This window comes from Vipera ursinii (genome assembly GCF_947247035.1).
Source record: "Vipera ursinii genome assembly, chromosome: 7".
Lineage (NCBI taxonomy): Eukaryota > Metazoa > Chordata > Lepidosauria > Squamata > Viperidae > Vipera > Vipera ursinii.
Window position 1 is genome coordinate 2,194,543 of NC_139521.1, and position 22,269 is coordinate 2,216,811.

The 22,269-nt window shown below is 44.0% G+C and overlaps 1 protein-coding gene across 2 annotated transcripts in view; it reads left to right on the forward strand.

Moving 5' to 3' along the window:
• SLC34A2 (solute carrier family 34 member 2) overlaps window positions 1-22,269 on the forward strand; it is an 87,427-nt gene that overhangs the window by 53,045 nt on the left and 12,113 nt on the right. For both annotated transcript variants that reach the window (XM_083367654.1, XM_083367655.1), the window contains 5 exons: window positions 10,107-10,218; window positions 10,339-10,473; window positions 12,800-12,928; window positions 16,996-17,139; window positions 20,412-20,523. In XM_083367654.1, coding sequence (XP_083223780.1) covers window positions 10,107-10,218; window positions 10,339-10,473; window positions 12,800-12,928; window positions 16,996-17,139; window positions 20,412-20,523 — 632 coding nt within the window. The remainder of the gene's footprint in view (window positions 1-10,106; window positions 10,219-10,338; window positions 10,474-12,799; window positions 12,929-16,995; window positions 17,140-20,411; window positions 20,524-22,269) is intronic.

The following is a 22,269-nucleotide window of genomic DNA, read 5'->3' on the forward strand; positions in this document are numbered from 1 at the left end:
AGATTCGAACCTGGGCTGATTGCACATTAGGCAGTTGTTTTAACCTCTAGGCCACAGGCTCTTTCTCACTTTGTCAGCTGCATGGGGAGGAAAGAGGCAGGGGAGATATGTCTTGAGTGTTTTGATATATATTTCTAACATAGCCAAGGATAGGGCGTTCACATGTGCCAAAGTATAGCCCTTTTTATATTTAGGAGCCTTTCACGGTGTTAGACAGGTAACAGATACCACTCTATGTTTGAAAAGTTTTTCTAATAGGAAGAGTTGGGGGTTGTAACCAGATCAGATTGGCACACTAGAGCTATCGTGGGGGCATTAAACCCAGCAGTTAAGACGTGCTTCCCAATCTATAAAGCTGATCCTTAATCTATGGCCATCAAGCTGAATAAAATCACCTGTCCCAAAGGTGCTTTTTTTTCAGGTGGCGACTGGACTTTCTTGTTATGCTTTGAAGACGTTTCGCTTCTCATCCCAGAAGCTTCTTCGGCTCTGAAGACAAGGAAGTCCAGTTGCCTCTTGAAAAAGCCCCTTTGGGACAACCACGACCTGGATGGCTGAGAATCTCCATAGGCACCTAGCTACTGGTTATCAATTTTGTTGACACAGTGGTTAAGAAACTGGGAGACTGTGAGTTCTAGTCCCACTTTAAGCATGAAGAAGAAGGGTGCCCTTTAGGCCAGTCCCTTTCAAGAGCTGGAAGGGACCTTGGTGGTCTTCTAGTCCAACCCCCTGCTCAGGCAGGAGACCCTATAGCAGGGGTGTCAAGCTCAATTTCATTGAGGGCCGCATCAGCATTGTGGTTGCCCTCAGGGGGCTGGGTGGGTGTGGCCAGGGTGGGTGTGGCCTACTGGGTGGGCGTGGCTAGAGTGCGTATGGCCTACTGGGTAGGCGTAGCCAGCTCTACATCGTTCGCATCAAGGGTGTCTATGGGGGCCTGGGCAGGAGTGGGACAGATCTGAGGGTCTCTGGCAGAAGAAGGGTCTCTGGGCCAGGGCCAAGGCAGTGGGGGCCGTTCCCTCACTGTTTCCAGGATGGCTTCGCGGGCCGCATGGAACCACTTCGCGGGCCAGATCCGGCCCCCGGGCCTTGGGTTTGACATGTCTGCCCTATAGCATTTCTGACAAATGGCTGTCCTGTCTATTCTTAAAAGCCTCCAGTGATGGAGCATCCACAACTTCTGGAGGCAACTCGTCCCACTGGTTAATTGTTCTAACTCTCAGGAAATTTCTCCTTAGTTCCAGGTTGTCTCAGCTTAGGAAGGTTACGATGGAAAAACCGTCTCTGAAAAAACAAAACCCTCCCCTAGATAACTGCGGGGATGTGTCCATACAGTGTCCAATAATTGGACAGAATTGTACAAAAGGAGGAGAAAAAAAATGATTTTGTTCCTCCAGAGGACCTGTTTTTTGAAATCCTCCATGGCATCACAAGTTATAAACAATGTTCCACGGATGGCCTGAAAAGACCTCTTTGATCAGTTGTCATTGCTCGACAACTGGGGAAATCACAGACTTTGTTTACACAGCGTTCCTGACTAAAGTGGGGTCAGCTTATTAGTGTAGTAAAATTTTTGTGCTTATCAAAAAAGGTGGTCCGCGTCACCCAAGCCCTCAAGTTAAACTCACTAATCTGTCGCTCCGTTAATCAAATTAAACAGTAGCACAATATGCAGTGACAACCATTTTCTGTCCATTCCTTCTATCTCCTCAGTTGGCTGAGGATTTCGAAATAGTAAATGCCAGATTTATTGACTTTCCTTCCTGGAAAGAAAGAAAAGGCCAAATTAACTCGTTGATCGGTATGGTAAATTAACCCGCCAGCATATCAATAAGTCTTCACACGTTTTTCGTAGAACGCTAGCATTCCTCTTAAACACGGCAGGCGTTCCACTGAACATTGGTTTCAAACTGTGTTTGGTTTTGTATTTCTTTAAAAGTTTCATTTTAAAAGAATTGGGGAGTTGTCAAAAATTCTTTAAAACTCAAGAGCACTTAAAAGTTTTTAAATATCAACGTAATCACAGTTTGTGATAGTTCAAGTATAGTTATACAACTTGCCTCCAGAAGCTGTGGGTGATTCATCACTGGAGGCTTTTAAGAAGAGACGGGACAGCCATTTTTCTGAAATGGTATAGGGTCTCCTGTCTGAGCAGGGGGTTGGACTAGACGACCTCCAAGGTCCCTTCCAACTCCTTTATTCTGAAAGCCGAATCAAGGTATTGCAAGTCTTATTCAGAAACAAAACTTAGCCCGGTAAGTCCAGATTTTCCTTGCTTCTTTCTTGTAATTGGCCAGAAGGAAAATGAATAGCCCGTGGTGGCAGAAACATACGTTTTGTTCATGCTGAATATTACTTCTGCATTTATTTTAATCTTTATTCCCGCTTTCCTTTCTAAGAAACCGGTGGTTAACGATACAATAAATGAAAACAAACAACATAAAATAATCAGGGGATAGTGACACCGAAAGAAAAAGAAAAAAGAAATTGAAAAGAAAGAGTAATGTAAAACTGTCAACTGAGTTACGGAGTTTGCCCTCTGCCCCGCGGATTCCAAGGGAGGTTTAGTGCCGTCAATTAGTACTCAAGATAATACGTCTCATTAAAGTTAAGGAGAAAGAGACACGGCCCTATCTCCCACCTCCGAGGGCCAGTTAAAGTCCACATCTTGACTCAGTGGCAAAACCACCAGAAATGGCCCTGATGGGTTTTGATGGGAAGGTACTCTACAATATATTCAAAATCACAAGATTTTTTTTTTTGGCTGTGGTTTGCTCTCCAAGCTTGTTTCAATATAATCGTCCATACAATATATGTGGGTATATGCATAATTCTGTATTTATTTATTTTTATATATTCTTGTCATATTTATGTAGTGTATATTGGAGGGGGTGACCCTTTGAGAGCTGAATGCAACGAAATTTCATTTTAATGGATGCCGATGAGTGTACATTCAAAGTGACAATAAAGTTATTATTCTATTCTATTCTATTCTATTCTATTCTATTCTATTCTATTCTATTCTATTCTATTCTATTCTATTCTATTCTATTCTATTCTACTCTACTCTACTCTATTATTCCATATTCTATTCTACTCTACTCTACTCTACTCTACTCTACTCTACTCTACTCTACTCTATTTTATTATTCCATATTCTATTCTATTCTATTCTATTCTATTCTATTCTATTCTATTCTATTCTATTCTATTCTATTCTATTCTATTCTATTCTATTCTATTCTATTTCATTCTTCTTTTCTACTCTACTCTACTCTAGTATTATATCATATCATATCATATCATATCATATCATATCATACCATATTCTACCAGACTAGGTAATGTCATCCACTGGATATTCTTGTCCTCTTTTCCATTAGCTTATAAGATGTCTTGTGGGCCAGTGGGGTCAGCTGGCTGTGTGATTGTTTGTTTCTTTGGAGGTATATTTGAATTCTGAGCAGCTGATTGGTTCTCCTATTGATTGGCACTTTGAACGGTCTGTTTTTTTACGTATTCCTATGCTGGATCTAGATCAATCATGAGATCTTCTCTTTCCTGGCACTAATAAGGCCACAGTTGGAATACAGGTAGTCCTTGATGTATATTTAGTCACCCTTCAAAGTTACCATGGCACTAAAAAATTGCGACCGACGACTATTTTTCACACTTACGACCATTGCAGCATCCCCACGGTCACGGTCAGACGCTTGGCAACTGGTTCATGTTTATGATGGTCGCAGCGTCCTGGGGTCACGTGATCCCCTTTTGCGACCTTCCGACAAGCAAAGTCAAGGGGGGGGGGGAAAGCCGGATTCACTTAACCACCATAGGACTAACTTATCCACCACAGTGATTCACTTAACAACAGAGGCATAAAATAACAACAGAGGCATAAAATGGGCTCAATGGTGGTCATAGGTCAAGGTCTGCCTGTACTCCATCCAAGATGCAGCATCCCTGTGCTCATGCGATCAAAATTAGGACCACTTGGCAACTGACTCATATTTAATGACAGTTTGCAGCGTCCCCCGGGGTCACGTGATCCCCTTTTGCGACCTTCCGACAAGCAAATTCAGTGTTTGTGTGTGTGTGGGGGGGGGGGCAGCCAGATTGACTTGACAACCGTCTCGCTAACTGGACAATTGCAGTGATCCACTTAGCAACTGTGGCAAGAACGGTGGAAAAACGAAGCAAAATGTTTCTCTTAGCACATAGAATTTGGGCTCGGTTGTGGTCGTAAGTCGAGGACCTGCCTCTGTGCTTTCAGTTTGAGTTTCCTAAGTCAGCACTGATAACACAATAATGTTTAAAGACTCTGGCGTCTATTTTGAGAAAACGAGACAGCTGCGTGTCTCTGCAAGTCAAGATGAAAGCTGAAACAGTAAAATTGAAGAGCTATCCATTTTTTTTCTAGGTTCATGGTTACCATGGGATGTGTTTTTGTGCAACAATTACAATAGTATTCAGCCAGTAGATGGCAGTGTTTGCAAGTTTGGATCTATGACACATAGTATACTCTATGATAAGGGACACAGTGGCTCAGTGGGTCGGGACGCTGAGCATGTCGATCAGAAGGTCGGGCAGTTTGGCGGGTCGAATCCCGAGTGCCGCCTAACAGAGTGAGCGCCTGTTACTCGTCCCAGCTTCTGCCAACCTAGCAGTTCGAAAGCACGTAAAAATGCAAGTAGAAAAATAGGACCACTGCGGTGGGGAAGGTAACAGCGTTCCATGCGCCTTTGGCATCTAGTCATGCCGGCCACATGACCACGGAGACGTCCTCGGACAAACGCTGGCTCTTCGGCTTTGAAACGGAGATGAGCACCGGCCCCTAGAGTCGGAAATGACTAGGAACCTTTACCTTTTTTACTCTATGCTTCTTTGTTCTAAGTAGAGTTTCCTGTTTCCTGATACAGGTTAAAACAGTTAAGCAGTAAAGCACATGGTGACAGTATGTTCTGTTTGATCTGTGGTGCTGTGTGTGTGTGTGTGTGTATACCGTGTATATATATATATATATATATATATATATATATATATATATATATATATATATATATATATATATATAGAGAGAGAGAGAGAGAGAGAGAGAGAGAGAGAGAGAGAGAGAGAGAGAGAGGAGAGAGAGAGAGAGAGAGATACTCACAGGGCTGAAAAAGCAATGATTCCCACACTGATCTTAATGCTTGAATCCATTTAGAGAGGTCTCCCAACAACTGCGTGGATGGGTTCACCCTTCCCTCGCCCCCCGCCTCAAATGAGCAGCCAACATACAGAACAGTGTAATATGATTGGAACACTTAATACTCATTTTGTACCAGTTTACAGTTTTGCAGTTTCCAAACCATTTCCAAAGGCGGCTGACTCTGACAGCATTACAGTAATTTAATCCCGACAGAATCCGAATTAGGGGTTACCTGGAGATGCAGAACTAGCCTGAGCTAGTAAAAAGATCCTGGCAACTCATCATAGTTGTATTTCCAAGGTAGTGCTGAATTCAAAAAGGTTTCTACGTTGTGTAACGGATCTTTTAATGGGGCCAGGGGTTAAGCTATATATAGAAGCTTCCTTCTTGTCTAACTCCAGTTTTATTGAAATAAAATTAATTAGTTCTAAATAATGCCAGGCACCCATCTAGATGGCTGGAAATAGATACAGTACATAGATAGAAACAGAGAGGTGGTGCATTGGGAATATATTTTATAATGAATAAACTTTTTGAAAGAGGTTATAACAAACCTTGCTCTTGTAAGCGCCTGAGCAGAATATGCAGTTTTAAAAGCCTTAATTGCTTGCTGAGTTAATAAGTACTTTTCAAAGTTTTGCCTGTTTCTTTCCACCGATGTAACTTCTTCTGGGCTTCCTTTCAATTTACCATGTTCATTTCTCTGTAATTTTGAGGGTTTTTTTTAAAAAAGAAAAACAGGTTATTTTACCATGTGAAGTTCTAGTACTGTTTGTTCTTTCATGGTGCTGTTATGGCTGGCAAGTCACAGACAATACTTTGTAGGCACATAGAAGTTAGTAAGTACAGAGGTTTCTATTTCTTTGTGCCCTGGGAAACGATTACAAAAAAAAAAATCTCTTGGGAAATTCTGTCCAAAAAAAGCAGAGCCAAAAGAAGTGAAGTCATCCATTTCTACTATAAATTAAACTCTGTTTAGGCACAATTTTTTTCGTGTTCTTTTAAGAAGCCCTGAATTCATTGGGGGAAAAAAAGTTTTCATACAGAATAACAGAGTTGGGAGGGACCTTGGAGTTCTTCTAGTCCAAACCCCTTCTCAAGCAGAAACCCTCCCATTTCATCCCCAAACAAACTTCCTTCCTTCCTTCCTTCCTTCCTTCCTTTCCTTCCTTCCTTCCTTCCTTCCTTCCTTCCTTCCTTCCCTTCCCTCCTCCTCCCTCCCTCCCTCCTTCCTTCCTCCCTCCCTCCCTCCCTCCCTCCGTTCCTTCCTTCCTTCCTTCCTTCCTCCCCTCCCCTCCCTCCCTCCCTCACTTCCTTCCCTCCCTCCCTCCCTCCCTCCTTCCTTCCTTCCTTCCTTCCTTCCTTCCTTCCTTCCTCCCTCCCTCCGTTCCTTCCTTCCTTCCTTCCTTCCTTCCTTCCTTCCTTCCTTCCTTCCTCCCTCCCTCCCTCCCTCCCCTCCCTCCCTCCCTCCCTCCCTCCCTCCCTTCCTTCCTTCCTTCCTTCCTTCCTTCCTTCCTTCCTTCCTTCCCAATCTCTTCTTCAAAACCTCCAGTGATGGAGCACCCACAACCTCTGAAGGCAAACCTTTCCACTGATTAATTGCTCCCACTACCACGAAGATTCTCTTTAATTCCAGATTTCTTGTCTCCTTGCTTGGTTTCCACCCACTGCTCCTTGTCCTGCCCTCTTGGTGCTTTGGTGAATAGGTGGGACACCCTCCCCTCCCCCGCCTTGTTTGTTGCAGCCCCTCAAATATACATCCTTTGTTTTCTCCCGAAGTAGCTGGGACATAAATGGAGTTAATTCCGACTCAACTGCAAGTCATCCTCGACTTACAATTTAAATTAATTGCCTCCAGAAGCTGCGAATGCTCCAACACTGGCAGTTTTTAAGAAGAGACCGGACAGCCATTTGTCTGGAATGGTATAAGGTTTCCTGCCTGAGCAGGGGGCTGGACTAGATGACTTCCAAGGTCCCTTCCAACTTCATCATCATCATCATTATTATTATTAGATGGCAAAATTACCGTATTTTCCGGCGTATAAGACGACTGGGCGTATAAGACAACCCCCCCAACTTTTGAGATGATTTTCATGGGTTTAAAAAGTCGTCTTATACGCCGGAAAATACGGTAAAGTGTTTGCTAGTCATAAAAATGACAGATCAAGAGAAAGGAAGGTGAGAGAACAGGGAAGAGGCTTCTCTTTCTTCATCCTTGGAACCGTAAAATTCCAGATACAGCCTCAAAAGATGCAATGCGTGAAATGTTAACTCGTTAAGTGACCCAGATGTTCTACAGCTTGTCTTCCCAGCTGAAGGATAGACCTGGCACCAAAGTGGATCTTTCCCACTTTCAGGAACCCTATCAGCATGAGATCAGGGGTGTTCCCAGTCGCTCCTGGGACTTGCAAGAGGCGTGGGAAGTGGCCCTGCCACATTTTTTCTCCCCCCCGCCAGAACTGTGGAGGAAGAAGTTCCTCAATGAGGGAAAACTCTTGCCTCATTCCACCTCTTTGAATCTCCTTCCACCATTACTCAACTTCTTTGTTCGTTTCTGCAAGCAGCCCATCAGTTCCGAGAAACGAGCAGGAAATCCTTAAAAGTCCCAGCCACGCCCAGATCGAGGCTTTTTATAAAATGTGGGTGCTCCGTCACTGGAGGTTTTTAAGAAGAGAGACTGGACAGCCACTTGCCGGAAATGATCTAGGGACTCCTGCTTGAGCGGGGGGCTGGACTAGAAGACCTCCAAGCTCCCTTCCAGCTCTGTTTTGATTATTACTATTATTATTGTTATTACCCCTTTGGCTCCATCAATCCTACAGGCGATGCCAAAGGGTTGGTGTCCACTAGTGGCTTTAGATATCTTTCCTTCCCTGCAAAAGTACAAGAACAGAGTGATTACTAGGGGGGCTTTCGCTCAGGTTCGCCTGGTGCGTCAGTTGCGGCCCTATCTGGACCGGGATGCCCTGTGTACGGTCACTCATGTGCTCGTGACCTCTCGTCTGGACTACTGCAATGCTCTTTACATGGGGCTTCCCTTGAAGACCACTCGGAGGCTCCAACTTGTACAGAATGCGGCCGCGAGAGTTGTCTTGGGAGTTTCCCGGTACTCCCATGTTACACCTTTGCTCCGCGAGCTGCATTGGTTACCAGTTGTCTTCCGGGTGCAGTTCAAGGTCTTGGTGATGGTTTTAAAGTCCTTACATGGCATGGGTCCGGAGTACCTCGGGGACCACCTGCTGCCGGTGTCGACTCCCCTCCTCCCTGTGCGTTCCCACAGAGAGGGCCTCCTCAGGGTGCCACCGGTCAGAGAATGTTGACTGGCGGCCCCCAGGGGGAGGGCCTTCTCTGTGGGCGCCCTGGCCTTATGGAACCAACTGCCGGTTGAGCTCCGGATGGCACCGGATCTTCGCTCCTTCCGGCGCAGGTTAAAGACCCATTTATTCGAACAAGCTGGCCTGGCCTGATGGGGGAACGTTAGGGTTTTAATGGGTTTTACATTCTGATTGTTTTAATTGGGCAATTATTTAATCTTTTTTTAACTTTTGTATTTCTATTTATATGCCCTGTTCACCGCCCTGAGTCCTTCGGGAGAAGGGCGGTATAAAAATTCAATAAATAATAATAATAATAATAATTATGGAAGGTCATTTTTTTGCTTCTTCCCACTGAGTGGACGGAGGAAGGTAATACAGGCAGTCCTCAGCTTAGGACCACGATTGAGCCCTAAGTGAGTTATGTCCCGTTTTAGGACTTGTCTTGCCACATTTGTGAAGCCACTCTCCGCAGATGTTAAATGAGCAACCTGGTGGCTAAGCGAATCTGGTTTTTCCCATTGACTTTGCTCATCAGAAGGTCGCAAAAGGGGACGCTGCGACCGTCGTAAATGTGGATCAGTTGTCAAGCACCCAAACGTAAATCACGTGACGGCGTGGATTGACGCAATGGGTCATAAAGTGTGGGGAAACGGCCATCGGTCCCTTTTTTCCCCCAGTGCCATTGTAACTTTGAATGGTCACTAAATGAATCGTTGTAAATTGAGGATTACAGGTAGAGCTTGCAAGGGCAGAGCAGAGAGGGAACACTGACCAAGGCAACGGGGTAAGAGTGAGAAACAGGTAGCAGTTGGTTGTGTAGAAGTGTCCCTCTTATCTATGAACAGAAACTCAAAGAATGTAAACAACAATAATAATAGAGTTGCAAGGGAACTTGGAGGTCTTCTAGTCCACCCTCTGCCCAAGCAGGAGATCCTATACCATTCTGGACAAATGGTTGTCCAATCTCTTCTTAAAAACCTCTAGTGTTGGATATCTATGGAGCTTCTCAGTCCATCAGACTAGTGCTGATGATGCGACCTACTTTGGGTCATGAAACATCTGCAAGAAAACCACCAAGCTCAGAGAGCACCAAGGACCCCACAATTGTTCTCCTCCTCCTTCTCCTTCCCTTCTGCTTCTCCTCCTCCTCCTCCTCCTCTTACTCCCCCTTTCTGCAAACCCACCTCCCTTCTAGCACTGATGATGTGACCTAGTTTGGTTCATGAAACGTCTGCAAGAAAACAAGCAAGCTCAGAGAGCACCAAGCACCTCTCATGTCAACCTTGAGCTACAAATGTTCTCCTTTATTAATGGTATTTTCTCCAGGGACACAGTCTAGCCTACAGCCCCGGGGTTTCCTTAGAAATCCCCCCATCTAAATCCTAACCAGGCCTAACCCTGCTTAGCTTCCAACCAGAAGAACCAACAAGGTTGGCCAACTACTGCCCCTTGCTCAGATACGTCAGGTGATGGTTTGCAACTAAGCCAGTTGCTTTTAAGGAATGGATTTCTGTTTCCCCAAGTCTGACATAAGGAACCCTTAGAAATATGGTAGTGGAGCATTCATACGGAGCTTTCTCTTCTGCCTCAATGCCTTGCAGGACATGGCTCCGTGGCCGGAACTGGAGGACACAGACACCAATAAATATATTGAAGAAGCTTCCTCAAAGTCCAAGAAGATCATGTCTGAAAAAGAGACGAAAGACACCAAAGGTAACACTAAAGTCCATTCCTCTAATCTATCCTCTCCTTTCTCCTGTATCTCCAATACAACCAGTTTTTTTTTTAATATGTCCGCATCTCACATGTTGGCTTGCTTGTTTGGTCCATCAGATGGGGCCAATTCCCTGGGGAATCAGCTGGAACTTTTGCCTGCGTATTCCACCATTGCTCTGACCACTGAATCTGAAGAAGAAGAAGATCCGTGGAGCCTGCCGGAGCTTCAAGACACTGGAATCCAATGGTCAGGTAAGGCTCGATCATCCGAGAACGGGGGGCCTTCGTTTCCGTTTCTCCAGGTTGTGCCGTCTTCCCTCTCATTTCTTCTCGTTGGGTGTTCTACACCTGGAAAAGAAATAGAAAAGGCCATTCAGGTGGGTTTCTGTTTTGTTCTGGAAGGCATTGCTTCCTTTCATTCATGACCCCAACATTCTGTCTTCTCTGTTTTGTATCTTTGCTTGGAAAGCAAATGGGGGCATGACACACCACCACAAAACCAGTGATAACCTCTGCCTCCACATTTGATATTCTCTTGAGACCCAGTTAATGCACAGCACCAAAAATTCTGCAAATATTATCAGACATACATATTTACATATCTACATATCTCCATCTGTCCGTCTATTTATCTCTCTATCATCTCTCTATCATCTATCTCCATCCATCATCCATCCATCCATCATCATTATCTATCTATCTATCTATCTATCTATCTATCTATCTATCTATCTATCTATCTATCTATCTATCTATCTATTCATCCATCCATCCCTATCTATCATCAATCAATCAATCAATCAATCATATCTATCTATCTATCTATCTATCTATCTATCTATCTATCTATCTATCTATCCATCCATCCATCCATCCATCCCTATCTATCATCTATCAATCAATCAATTCTATCTATCTATCTATCTATCTATCTATCTCTATCTGTCTGAACCTTGATATGTTTTGTTAATGTTACTGTACTTAAGTATGTTCAACGGTCATGCATCAAAAGAGATGTCTAGATGTCTAGAAGGAAAAAGCAACCAATCTGAACTTTTGATGTAATTTACAGTATATAATAAATTTTTATGGGGCCTAATATTGGTTATGGACCTGATTTTTGGTATATTCTCTCTCTCTCTCTCTCTCTCTCTCTCTCTCTCTCTCTCTGTGTGTGTGTGTAGATAGATAGATAGATTGATTGATAGATAGATAGATAGATAGATAGATGATAGATAGATGATAGATAGATGATAGATAGATACTAAGATAGATACTAAGATAAATAGGTGGAAATTAAGATAGATAGACAGAAAGACAGACAGAGAGATGGATAGATAGATACTAAGAAATACTAAGAGAGATACTATAGTAAGATAGATAGATTGATTGATAGAAAGATAGATAGATAGACAGAGATAGACAGAAAGAAAGAGAGATACTAAGAGATTGATAGAAAGATAGATAGATAGAGAGAGAGAGAGATAAAGAGAGAGAGATAAAGAGATAAGTGTTGGGTTACGATGCTTATTTTCCTTTATGCCATGATTTTCCAACTTCTAGCAGGAGTAGCTTTAAAAATTTTAAAGCGATTGAGAATTCTAAAATATGGGCTGATGGCACTTTTCCTGAAAGTGTTGGCGGATATTTCAGCTAAGCCTATGGTGGATTCCCAGAGGTTTTGCCAGGGAGACCCCCTGGGTTCAAGGTCGTGGGGGGTGGGATTTTAAAGGCACCACCTTCCATCCTCCAGACCTCCTACTGCCCCATCTTGATAGCCTTTGGATGTATTTGATTGGAACCAGGACGATTGTTGTAGTGGAACCTAAAGTTCTCTTTCTCCAATGGCAGGGCCTTTCTGTGATAATAAATCCCTTCCATTCTTCATTTTTTAATTTTTTGCTGCATGAAATGGGACGAGAGCTATCAACAAAAGAATCTAAACGTGAATTGGTATTTTCTCTTTCAAAGTAAAGGGCCCTTTTAAAATACAGCTGTTTTTTTAGGTAAGGTAAATGTAAAGGTTCCCCCGCACATGCGTGCTAGTCGTTTCCAACTCTAGGGGCCGGTGCTCATCTCCGTTTCAAAGCCGAAGAGACAGCGCTTGTCCCAGGATGTCTCCGTGGTCATGTGGCCGGCATGACTAGACGCCAAAGGCGCACGGAACGCTGTTACCTTCCCACCCTAGTGGTCCCTATTTTTCTACTTGCATTTTTACGTGCTTTCGAACTGCTAGGTTGGCAGAAGCTGGGACGAGAAACAGGCGCTCACTCTGTTACGCGGCACTCGGGATTCGGCCCGCCAAACTGCCGACCTGAACTGACAAGCTCAGCGCCCTAACCCACTGAGCCACCATGTCCTGTTTTTTTAAAGCTTCGTAAAAAAATAAAATAAAACCCAACCCACAACTCCTTTTAGCTAAAGTTAAATTTTAATCACGAGAACATTCCTTTTGGTTTATTATCCACAGGGCCCGGGATATCAACCTTGACTCTCTGGACTTATATTTAAGATTCTTGTGATGGAAGACTTAATAATTGCTGCTAATTACACACCAACTCTCGCTTTGTCTTTCCAGAGCTTGACCGGAAACACAAAGCCCTCTATATTTTGCGAGGCATCGGGAAATTTATTCTTCTGCTGGGCTTGCTTTATTTTTTCGTCTGCTCCTTGGACGTGCTCAGCTCTGCCTTCCAACTAGTCGGAGGTAAGGCAAGAATTTCAAGTCTCTCTCTATGTCGCTAACTCCACTGTCCCAACGCACTTGATTGAAGGATGCGGCAAGCCTGTTGTCTCCCCCTCTGCAGAACAAAGCTTTTGAAGCCCTGCATCTCAACAAGAATCGCCCTTCAAGGCAGAGGAATATGCAAATAAAGCTTTATCTACTTGCGAGCATCTAGGACGGTTCAAAAAGAATCAAAAGCGAATCTGTTTTTATGCTGGCTGGAAAAAAACCTATCACCTAATCAGGATTAGTGGTACCATGGAGGAGCAATCTTAGGTAGCTGGATTCTCTGTGGTGCTGGAGTTGCAAGCATTCCTGGCATCATGGGCTTCTCCAGTGAATTTGCACACAAGCCATGGGCAAAGTACATCAGACGTAGCCCCGTGATGTTGGCTTCTAGTGAAACTTCTGGTTTTATACGATTCAGCGTCTCTCTGTTGATTGCTCTCAGGATATATGCAATAATTTATGGCAGCAACACAGTCCAAAGGGATCAATTCTTCTTCGCACAGCCTTTCTTAGTGTCCTACTCTCACACCCAGACCTCATTATAGGCAAGACTATTGCTCTCACTAGTTGAGGATTACCTGTAGCGATTAATCTTTCCTCTAAGGCAGCGTGTCAACAAGCTTTAAGTTGGGTGGACTTCAGTTCTCAGAAATCCCTAACCAGCCTTGGACTCCATCCATCTTGAAGTTGTTGAGGTTGGTAAACACCGTTCTAGGAAGCTTTTGGCAGCCTACATAAGGTCACACCCCACAGTGTGGCAACAATTTTGTCGGTTAGACTGGGCAGAGAGAAAAGGCAGGGGCCAAAGTCATCCAGGGGAGCTCTGTAGCTGAAGCGGGAGTCTCGAAGCCGGGACTCCGCAGTCCTGAACAAACCTTCTAATCACAACTCTAGGCTGATTGCTTGGCCTTGATCTTGGGTTCGTATGGAAAACCTGCTTTAATTAGAGATTTCTAACTGGCTTGTGTCCAAGGAGTTGCATTTATCTAAAAGAGATCAGTTCCCCAGCGGAGTCTCAGAACATCTTTATAAATTCATCCAACTGCTGATGAAATTCTAAAGGGTAGATCCTCATGACTGTCTATGGAGGTTCTCTGTCATCCAGGTCATGGTTGTCCCAAAGGTGCCTTTTTTTCAGGAGGCCACAGGACTCCTTTGTTTTTCTCTGGACGTTTCGCTTCTCATCCCAGAAGCTTCTTCAGCTCTGAAATGTCCTCAAAGAAAAATGAGAAAGTCCAGTCGCCTCTTGAAAAAACGCCTTTGGGATCCTCGTGGCTGTTATTTAGGCTAGAAGACTTGAGAAGATGCATCTAAGTCCTTAAATGTCCACGGAGGTTCTCAGCCATCCAGGTCCATGGTCGTTGCAAAGGGGTCTTTTATTTGAAAGGCAACTGGACTTCCTGATTTTTCTTTAAGACATCTCCAAGAAGCTTCTTCCGTTCCATTCCATTCCCCCACCAGTTACCTAGAACCGAAGAAGCTTCTTGGATAAGAAGTGAAATGTCTTGAAGAAGACTCAGAAAGCCCAGTTGCCTTTCAAATAAAACCATCTTTGGGAGGAAGAGACCACAAAGAAAGCAAAGCACACATTGTAGGGCAGGGGGTCTTCAAACTTGGCCCTTTGATGACTTGTGGACTTCAACTCCCAGGATTCCTTAGCCAGGTACGTGTGCCTGGCTGAGGAATTCTGGGAGTTGAAGTCCACAAGTCATCAAAGGGCCAAGTTTGAAGACCCCTGTTGTAGGGGATGTTTTGTGCCGTGGCATCTTCGCTCGCTCTCATTGCTAAGCCTCACCCAGATGGACAAGACCAAGGAAACCAGAACAACACCCATTTCAAGTAAGGCATGTTTAATGAGCCTTGGTGGAGCAGTGGGCTAATGCCTCCTTAAGTAACACCAGCTGCCTGCAATTAGTGCAGGTTCGAGTCCCACCAGGCTCAAGGTTGACTCAGCCTTCCATCCTTCCCAGGTAGGTAAAATGAGGACCCAGATTGTTGGGGGCAATTAAGCTGACTTTGTAATAATGCCGCTTGGGTGTGTGTGTGAAAGTCCTAATAAGCAGGCATATACATAGAATGAAGGCTACTGCTAAGCTTGTAAGCCGCCCTGAGTCTTCGGAGAAGGGCGGGATATAAATGGAATTAAAATAAATAAATAAATAAAAATGTTTGACTAGATCAAACACAGAAACCTAAAGAGGTATTGCCCAGATTTCTTTATAACAAGTCAATTAAGGTGTAGTCGCTTTGAATACTCCGAGATGTTGTTTTCCCCCCCTAGGTTTTCCCCGGACTGAGATGCCATTTCGGAGATTAGCTGTTCAATTGGCTCATTACTCTTACTATTTCTTCCATCCGACATTTCATACTGGGGTCCTTGAAAGACTCTCTAGGCAGAGCACTAATAGCTCAAAGGAGTTCTCGGAGTGAGGCTGGCTAACCTGTGTTTTTCTGGGCTCACTTAGTTGAACACAGCAAGCCTCTTTGAGGCGCCCTGGGCATAAGAGCTGTCAATCACAGGGGGAGATTGTGGGTGTGGTGCGGAGGAGACCTGTTTGTTTCCTTCAACCTGCATTGTTGTAGCCACTTGCAGGTAACTGACAATCTGGGACTTAATCTCTTACCCAAACAAATCTCTTAATCTTGGGTCTCAAGTGTTTGGTAACGCACATTGTGATGAAGAATTTCTTATGCATGAGAGTCAATAGATAAAACACCGTTCACAGACAGCTGAAGTAGGTAGATCGGTGTATACACCCATATGCAAAAAGCTGTGTGAACCACTGTAATCTTCATCAGCTAAGAAAACAAGTTCCCTTCCCTGCAAGACTCGCATGCTATGGAGACAGGCATTGTAGTTAAATACCATTTAATGGACACTTTTTCGCCTCTTTGAAAGACTGGTGAAATAATGTTGTTGGGATTTGTTGTTGGAATGTATTTCTATGCAACAACTACAGTAGCATCCAGCCAGTAGATGGCAGTGTTTACAAGTTTGGATCTATGGTATATACTCAACGTTCTTTTGTTCTAAGCAGAGTTTCCTGTTTCCTGTTACAGTTAAATAATTGAGCAGTAAAGCACATGGTGACTGTACAGTTTGTTTGCTCTGTGTGTGCTTTATATGCAACAACTACAGTAGCATCCAGCCAGTAAATGGCAGTGTTTACAAGTTTGGATCTATGGTACATACTCGATGCTCTTTTGTTCTAAGCAGAGTTTCCTGTTTCCTGTTACAGTTAAATAGCTGAGCAGTAAAGCATATGGTGACTGTACTCTTTGTTTTCTCTGTGTGGTGCTTTATATCAGGGGTCCCCAACCCCCAGCCCATGGACCAGTACTGGGCTGCAGCATGCCAGCAACTGGTCTACACAAACCAGCAAAGCCCCATCCATGGGATGCAGGCAATACACAAAACCACACTCCCTCCGGTCTGCGAAAAAACTCTCCACGGAACCGGCCCCTGGTGCCCCAAAAGATTGGGGACCTTTGGTTTATATAAACAGAATTTCTAACAAATATAAGCCTCTGTCCTTCATGCTATGGTTCATACCTCATGAGGAGCATCAGATAGTTCTTATTGTTATGGACGTTCTAGTGTTATGAAGGTTATTTAAAGCTGTAATACAGATAGTCCTCCATTTATGACCATAATGGAGTCCAAAATTTTGTTGCTAAGCGAAACATTTCTTAAGTGAACTTTGACCCATTTTATGACCTTTCTTGCTGCAGTTGTTAAACGAATCACTCCAGTTGTTAAGTTAGTAACAGGCTTGTTAAGGGACTCTGGTTTTCCCACTGACTTTGCATATAAGAAGGTCACAAAAGGGGACCGCATGACCCTGGGACACTGCAACCGTCGTAAATATGAACTGGTCACGAAGCATCCAAATTTTGATTACATGACCAACGGGGATACTGCAGTGGTTGTGTCAAAAATGGTCATAAGTCGTTTTTTTTCCAGAGCTGTTGTGACTTTGAACGGTTACTAAATGAACTGTTGTAAGTTGAAAACTACCTGATTTTTTTTATTTTTACAGGCAAAGCAGCAGGGGACATTTTCAAGGATGGCTCCGTCTTATCAAATCCCGTGGCAGGCCTGGTCATTGGCGTCCTGGTGACAGTGATGGTGCAAAGTTCCAGCACATCATCTTCCATCATTGTCAGCATGGTGTCTTCTTCACGTGAGTCAACCATATAACAGGTTTTGGATGTTATAACTCATTTTGGGAGTTTGATAGCTGCAAAACAGGGAAATTAAAGGCAGCAGTCAACTCATGCAACTAATAATGGGTATTTTAAACAAGAGGGGGCAATTCTGCTGGTATCATTTTTCCCTACCAGTCTCTCTGGAAATTCTCAGTCATCCAGGTCATGGTTGTCCCAGGGGTGCGTTTTTTCAGGAGGCAACTGGACTTTTTTGTTTTTAATTTGAAGACGTTTCCCTTCTCATCCCAGAAGCTTCTCCAGCTCTAACCGAATGGTGGGGGAAATGGAAGGATTTATACTCCTTGCAGACAGCTGGTCATTTGCCTTCATTTTAGAGGGTCACTGAGGCCATTTGGGTCATAAGGACACAGACAAACCTCCAAGTGGCCTCAATGACTCTCTAAAAGAATGCAAATGACCAGCTCTCTGTAAGGAGTATAAATCCTTCCCTTCCCCACCATCCAGTCAGAGCTGAAGAAGCTTCTGGGATGAGAAGCGAAACATCTTCAAAGAAAAACAAAAAAGTCCAGTTGCCTCCGGGAAAAAAAGCCCCTTTGGGACTACCTACCAGTGTTACAAAGATTTTTTTTATTTTTTTATTTTAATCCCATTTATATCCCGCCCTTCTCCGAAGACTCAGGGCGGCTTACAAGCTTAGCAGTAGCCTTCATTCTATGTATATGCCTGCTTATTAGGGCTTTTCACACCCCGCCCAAGCGGCATTATTACAAAGTCAGCTTATTGCCCCCAACAATCTGGGTCCTCATTTGACCTACCTGGGAAGGATGGAAGGCTGAGTCAACCTTGAGCCTGGTGGGACTCGAACCTGCACTAATTGCAGGCAGCTGGTGTTACTTAAGGAGGCATCAGCTCACTGCTCCACCACGGCTCCACCAAGGAGGCATTAGCCCACTGCTCCACTAAGATGAAGAAAAGCACACACGACAGCATTTCGCGACATCCTTCTTTAAATGAGAAGACACCATAAAGATTATTCTTTTGCCATCCTCAACAGAAATGGACCCAATCTTCAGCGAGATTGTAATTGCACAACTCTTGTTTCAGTCATTTCCTCAAGGGGAAAAAAATATTAAACAAGAGGAAAAAAAGGGAAGTCTGCTGGTCTAAAACAGAGCATCCGCTTAAGAACCACTTGATAAATTAAATTATTGTATGGCATTGCATTGCATTGAAAATGTTTTCTTGGTGGTTCATCCTGCATGTTTCTTTCTTACATGTATGCCAAACACCAGAAAACCATCTTTTCTCCAGACTTACTTGGGGTTGATCTGGGGGAAAGATGATAGCAGCCTTCCAATATTTGAGGAGCTGTCTAATATTCAAGAAGAGGGAGAATGACTTCTTATCCAAAGCACTTGATAGCAGGACATGGAAACTCATCAAGGAGAGAAGCAACCTAGAATTATGGAGAAATTTCGTGAGAGTGAGAACAAATAATCAGTCGAACGGTTTGCCTTCAGAAGTTGTGGGTGCTCCATCACTGGAGGGGTATTTTTTAGGAAGAGACCGGACAGCCATTTGTCTGAAATGGTCTAGGGCAGGGTTCAGCAACCTGAAACAGCAAAAGAGCCACTCGGAACCGGTTCCATCACACACACAAAAAAGTGGGAGCCGCAAAATGTGCGTGCGCATGCGTGCACGCACGCACATGCGCAGAACAAGGCAAAACATGCACGGACGAAGCCAGCAGCTCTCCCAACAGGGCGGCGGAGGGTTGGAGAGCTGCGCGGAAGGCAGCAGCTCTCCCAACGGGGCGGCGGAGGGTTGGAGAGCTGCGCGGAAGGCACGCGCAGCTCTCCAAACCGCCGCCGCCCGTTTGGAGAGCTGTTGCCTTCATCCCACTTTTTTCCCAGAACGGCGGAGGAGGACTGAGAGCCACAGGAGACGGCTTAAAGAGCCGCATGTGGCTCCGGAGCCGCAGGGTTGCCGACCCGTGGTCTAGGGCTTCCCTGCTCGAGCAGAGGGTTGGACTAGAAGACCTCCAAGGTCCCTTCCGACTCTTTTATTCTGCTTGGTGTTTTTTTTTCTGGTGAGATTGGACTGATGGTTTGCTTACAACAGTATTTATCCAACGAATTGTTTAAGGATGAAGATGGCCTTGGAGAAGGATAGCGCTTGTAGGAGCCCCTGCTGAAAGGAAGCCGGTGTGAGAACAACGATCCTTGCTGACCAATGTATAACTGCCAGATGCAATTTATGAAAAATTGTATGGAGAAATACCTTGACTCTTCACCTGGGTTCTGGTGTGAAACCTTCTGCTGCTGAAGTTTTTGGAAAAAACAAAACAAAACTTCAAAACAACACAAAGAGGGGATTAAAAAAATTGAATTAGGGGCAAGTTACAAGCAAGAAAGCCTTAGTTTCAATCAATCGATCGTAACAGAGCTGGAAGGGAACTTGGAGGTCATCTAGTCCAACCCCCTGCTCAGGCAGGAGACCCTATGCCATCTCAGACCAATGGCTGTCCACTCTCTTCTTAAAAGCCTGCAGGGATGGAGCACCCGCAACGTCTGGAGGCAAGGAGTTCCACTGGTTAATTGTCCTCACTGTTAGGACGTTTCTCCTTAATTCCAGGTTGCTTCTCTCTTTGATCAGCTTCCAACCGTTGTTTCTCGTCCTGGTGCTTTGGAGAATAGTTTGACCCCCTCCTCTTCTTTGTGGCAGCCCTTCAAATACTGGAATGCTGCTTTCATGTCACCCCTGGTCCTTCTTTTCTCGAGACTGGCCATACTCAGTTCCTGCAATCGTTCTTCATATGTTTTAGTCTCCAGGCCTTTCATCATCCTAGTTCAGGGCTCCAAAAACTTGGCCCTTTTAGGCACGCTGGCCGAGGAATTCTGGGTGTTGAAGTCCAGAAGTTATAAAAGGGCCAAGTTTGAAGACCCCTGTCCTAGTTGCTCTTCTTTGCACTTTTTCCCCCAAAGTCTCAACGTCTTTTTTTGTCACGTGGGGACCAAAACTGGATGCAGCATATTCCAGGGGTGACCTTACGGAGGTTTTATATAAAGCGGTACTAAGACTTCACCCGATTTTGATTCAGTGTCTCTGTTTTTTATACAAACGTTATATTCTGTATAAATTCTGCTTATACAAAAGTTTGGTAGAAATGAATTGGGAGAACTGGGAATTAGTTATCTTCCGTGCACTGGAGACGTCAGGCATGAACCCGTTTGTCTCGTTCATCCCCTTGTCAGCTGTACTTATTATTGCCTATTTATTTTTGCAGTATTGAATGTTAAGCATGCTATCCCGATCATAATGGGAGCCAACATTGGGACTTCGGTTACAAACACCATTGTGGCACTTATGCAGGCCGGAGACAGGAATGAATTTAGAAGGTACAGAGGCTTCACTTTCTTAGGATCTTGCGGAAGAACAGGGTAGAACAACAGCTAATGACCCTCTTTTACCGGTCTACCATAGAGAGCGTCCTCTCGTATGGTATCGTGGTTTGGGTATGCTGGTCTGACAGCCGCGGACAGGAAAGTATTACAGAGGGTGGTGAGCACAGCACAAGACATTGTGGGCTGTTCCCTGACACCACTGGATGACCTCGCCAGGGCTCGTTGCCTTGGAAGAGTGAGGAAGATTCTCAGGGATGACTCACACCCTGAACGGTATCTCTTTACTCTACTACCATCCGGTAGGAGATACAGGAATATAGCCAGCCGTACCAACAGGCTGAAAAATAGCTTTTATCCGTGGGCTGTTAGGCTTTTAAATGGGACATCATCTTATGCAGAATTGACTTGGGAGGCCGGTGTGTGGTGTTGTTGGTTCACATGGTGTGGTGGGATGGAGGGTTTGTTGTCACTGTGTGTTGGGGGGAGAGAGCACGGGGGAAGGCTCAGTTAATCTCAATGTACACATGTTGTACTTTGACAATAAAGGTTTATTTATTTATTTATTTATTTATTTATTTATTTATTTATTTATTTATTTATTTATTTATTGTTATCTTAAGGCATGCTAGTAGCAATAAGGATAACAACGTCACGGCTGAGAAAGAAAAGCCAAGAAACCTATAAGATTGGCAAAATCTAAATGTTGATGTCATAATCTGTCCTCAACTTCCAACAGCTTGTTTAGTGACCGTTCAAACAACGCTGAAAAAAAGTGACTTAAAAACCGATCTTCACAGTTAGGACCTTTGCAGCATCTCCAGGTCACCTTATCAAAATCCAGACGCTTGGCAACTGACTCGTATTTATGACGGTTGCACCATCCGGGGGTCGTTTTGCGAACTTCTGAAAGGCCAAAATCAACAGGGAAGCCAATTTCCCTTCACAACCGGCTGACTAACTTAACAACCTGCAGTGATTCACTTAACAACAATAACAACAAGCAATAATTCCTTGCGTTTTTTGCCTGTTCTCTGTTTTCCCCAGCCTGGTTATCTCTGCACTTTAGTTATAAGTTACAACAAGCTCTGACAGTTACGCATCTGAAAGGAATGGATATTGGAAAGGATGAAGGCTTTGATTGGCCTTGCATCTATCCAAGCAACTTATGGTTTTTCTTAGTTTATTCATCAGCGTTAAAACCTTGCATAAACTCGTAAGCCTGCTGATCCAAGCTATTTGTTTCCTTATGGGAATCTATGTCGTCTTTTTTTTTAAAAGAAAATTTTATTGGTTTTCTAGTTTTACATTTAAATATTTGAAAAGCCACGTGGCGGCTGAGTTGGTCAACAATTCAATAACCTACAAATATCTTTAGTACAGATCTCGGACAATTACATTAAATATTTCCTCTCTTTTCCCCCTAGTATTTACTGTCTCGTATTTAAATTAATTTAAATTAATTTAAATATGAGGCAATCTATGTCTATCCCCCCCCCCCACTTTTTGGTAGATATCAGTGAAATAGGCCTTGAGTCGCATTTTTGGCACATAACCTCTTCCAATATTTTCAGAATTCATTTTCGTATGCCAAGGACTGCGTCTTCCCTTATACTCCTCAAAAAAAGTCTGGTTCTTCAGAACTTTAAGCGAAGGGTCAACAGGAGGAAAGATCTAAAAATCATGTCCTCAAAAGCCATTCCTTGAACTAGGATCCAAGCTGCCCTAAGTGTGTTTGGAGCA